This window comes from Babylonia areolata, chromosome 29 (assembly GCF_041734735.1).
Source record: "Babylonia areolata isolate BAREFJ2019XMU chromosome 29, ASM4173473v1, whole genome shotgun sequence".
Lineage (NCBI taxonomy): Eukaryota > Metazoa > Mollusca > Gastropoda > Neogastropoda > Buccinidae > Babylonia > Babylonia areolata.
Genome location: NC_134904.1, coordinates 35334148 through 35336647, shown reverse-complemented (window position 1 = coordinate 35336647; position 2500 = coordinate 35334148). Strand labels below are relative to the sequence as shown.

The window sequence follows — 2500 nt, the reverse complement described above, 5'->3', positions numbered from 1 at the left end:
ACACACACACACACACACACACACACACACACACACACACACACACACACACACAGAGGCCCACTCAGACACCACCAGGACAGCAAGGGCAGTGTGCACACTCACACACATCTGAGACGACTGATCAAACGATGATGCAAAAGCAAACACATTCTGGGACACATTGCCCATCCCATTCCATTCCGCTGTATTCTAACTGCACATTATATCATATCTTATTGTCTTAGTGTCTTGTAAGCATTACGGTTAAGAATTGTTGACAAGAAATATTTCTTTTCTATCCCATTCTCTCTTTTCTTTCCCATTTTCTTTTCCACTCCATTCTAATCACACACACACTAACACATGCGTACATGCCCTCCCCCAACCCCCAGGCGGCCTACTGCCTCCCCTTCGGGGCCAACCTCCTGGGCGACGCCAGCCCCTCAGACTGCGGCTTCGAGGGCTCCTCCTACGTGGTGATCGTCACCACCTCGGCCTTCAACATGGTGGCCATGATCTGCGCCGAGGCCTACACCTTCGGCGAGAACAACGTGGGCGGCAAGTCCCGCGGCTCCTTCTGCTGCGTGCTCTTCGGCATCTTCATGGTCTACGTCTGCAGCCTCGTCCTGCACCTGGGGCCCACCCTCATCGGCGGCTACTTCCAGTACAACCCCGGTATCGGCAACTGCTCGTTCCGCATGGGCCAGGCCACGGGCTACATCGCCAACGTCATGTGGATCTGCATCGTCACCCTCAGCCTGGTGGCCGTGGGCCACTTCATCTGCAAGATGTACAAGGAGATCCAGGAGAACCAGCCCAACCGCGTCTCCATGCTCGTGCGCACCTCCATCACCATCATGGACGACGCCGAGGGCAAGCGCCACAGCGGGAACATCAGGTCGGTGCCCGTGGGGTGGTTGTAGGGTGGGGTGGAGGTTGGGCTGGGGTGGGTGGCGGTGGGGTAGGGGTGTTTGTGGGGTTGGGGAGGAGGTGAGGGCAAGCGCCACAGCAGCAACATCAGGGTCAGTGTCGGTGTGGTGTTGTAAGGTGGGGTGGGTGGGAGGTGGTAGGGGGTGTTTGTGGGGTGGGTGAGTAAGAGGGGGGAAGGTGGGGTTTGTAGGGGGGGGGTAGGGGGGTTGTGTGGTGGGTGGGAGGGGGTTTGGAAGGTTTGTGGGGTGGGTGGGAGGAAGTGGGTAGGGGGGTCGTGTGGTGGGGGGGGGGAGGGAGGGGTTAGGGGGGTTTGTGGGTGGGAGGGGGTACGGGGGGTTTGTGGGGTGGATTTGTGGGTGGGAGGGGATAATGGGGGGGGTGGGAGGGGGTAGGTGGGTTTGTGAGGTGGGTTTGTGGGTGGGAGGGGATAAAGGGGGGTGGGGTGAGGGGAGCTGGGGGGGTGGGGGGGTGGGGGGGCAGGGCTAGCGCCACAGCGGCAACATTAGGTCAGTACGATGGGTGGGTGGGTGGGTGGGAGGGGGTAGGGGGGGGTTTGTGATGTGGGAGAGGAGGAGAAGGGTGTGAGAGAGAGAGACAGAGAGAGTGGTGCGGGAGGGAGGAGGGTGGGGGGTGGGGTGCCAGGGAAGAAGATTGATGTGTGTGTGTGTGTGGGTACGTGTGTGTGTGTGTGTGTGTGTGTGTGTGTGTGTGTGTGTGTGTGTGCGTGTGAGTACGCGTGCGTGTGGGTGTGTGTGTGTGTGTGTGCGCGCGCGCGCGTGTGTGTGTGTATGTGTGTGTGTGTGTGTGTGTACGTGTGCGCGCGCGTGTGTGTGTGTGTGTGCGTGTGTGTGAAGCGGGGTAGGTCACCGCTGACGGGATGAGAAAAGAAACGCGAGAAGGGGCGTAGCGGTCCTGGGCTGGCACAGCTTGCATGCACGAGTGCGATCTCAGCATCGCGCTCAGTTCAGGGGTTTGGGGGGTTTGTTTGGGTTTTTTTTTGTTTTTTTTTCGTCGTTGTTGCTTAGCGTTAACATTTTACCGGACTCACGCTAAATCCATTGTGCGCTAACACACCGTTGATTGATTCAACAGATAGCCACAGACTTCTCATTCCCAGTCCCAGTGCCGTCCATACCCCCCCCCCCCCAACCCCACCCCCACCCCCGCACCCCCCAGTATTCTGTGAGCCAAAAGTAATTAATTCTGTCACCTCTCTGGAGCCAGTTGCATTGCTCGGACGGAAGAGCCTCAGTAGTACCGTCGTAACCCTGCTACTAACTCTGTGTGTGGGGGGGGTATGGAACTGACCATCGGCGTAGATCGGTCAACGTAGGCATTAATTAATAGTCACGTCAAAAACTGTCTAAAAGGTTACTTAGAGCCTAACAATGCATCTGACACGAGGAGTTGAGAGGAAACACTGCCTGCACAACCGTTTTGATTTTCCCCAAGCCAGATTTATAGGTGCATTCACAAAACTGCCCCTTCCTATCTCTGCGGCTGCCTTCACCTCTACACTCCATCTCGCTCACTACGATCGGCCTCGGATCCACTCTGTTTACGCATACCCAGATTCAAACACTCGACC

At 57.4% G+C, this 2500-nt stretch overlaps 2 protein-coding genes across 3 annotated transcripts in view; one reads left to right on the top strand and one right to left on the bottom strand.

Annotated features, from left to right (window-relative positions):
- LOC143302247 (5-taurinomethyluridine-[tRNA] synthase subunit MTO1, mitochondrial-like) overlaps positions 1–2500 on the bottom strand; it is a 189469-nt gene that overhangs the window by 151288 nt on the left and 35681 nt on the right. The window lies entirely within an intron of this gene.
- The window catches only part of LOC143302248 (uncharacterized), an 11330-nt gene that overhangs the window by 4123 nt on the left and 4707 nt on the right, over positions 1–2500 (top strand). The window contains exon 3 of the mRNA XM_076616833.1: positions 375–880. Within this exon, the coding sequence (XP_076472948.1) occupies positions 375–880 (506 nt within the window). The remainder of the gene's footprint in view (positions 1–374; positions 881–2500) is intronic.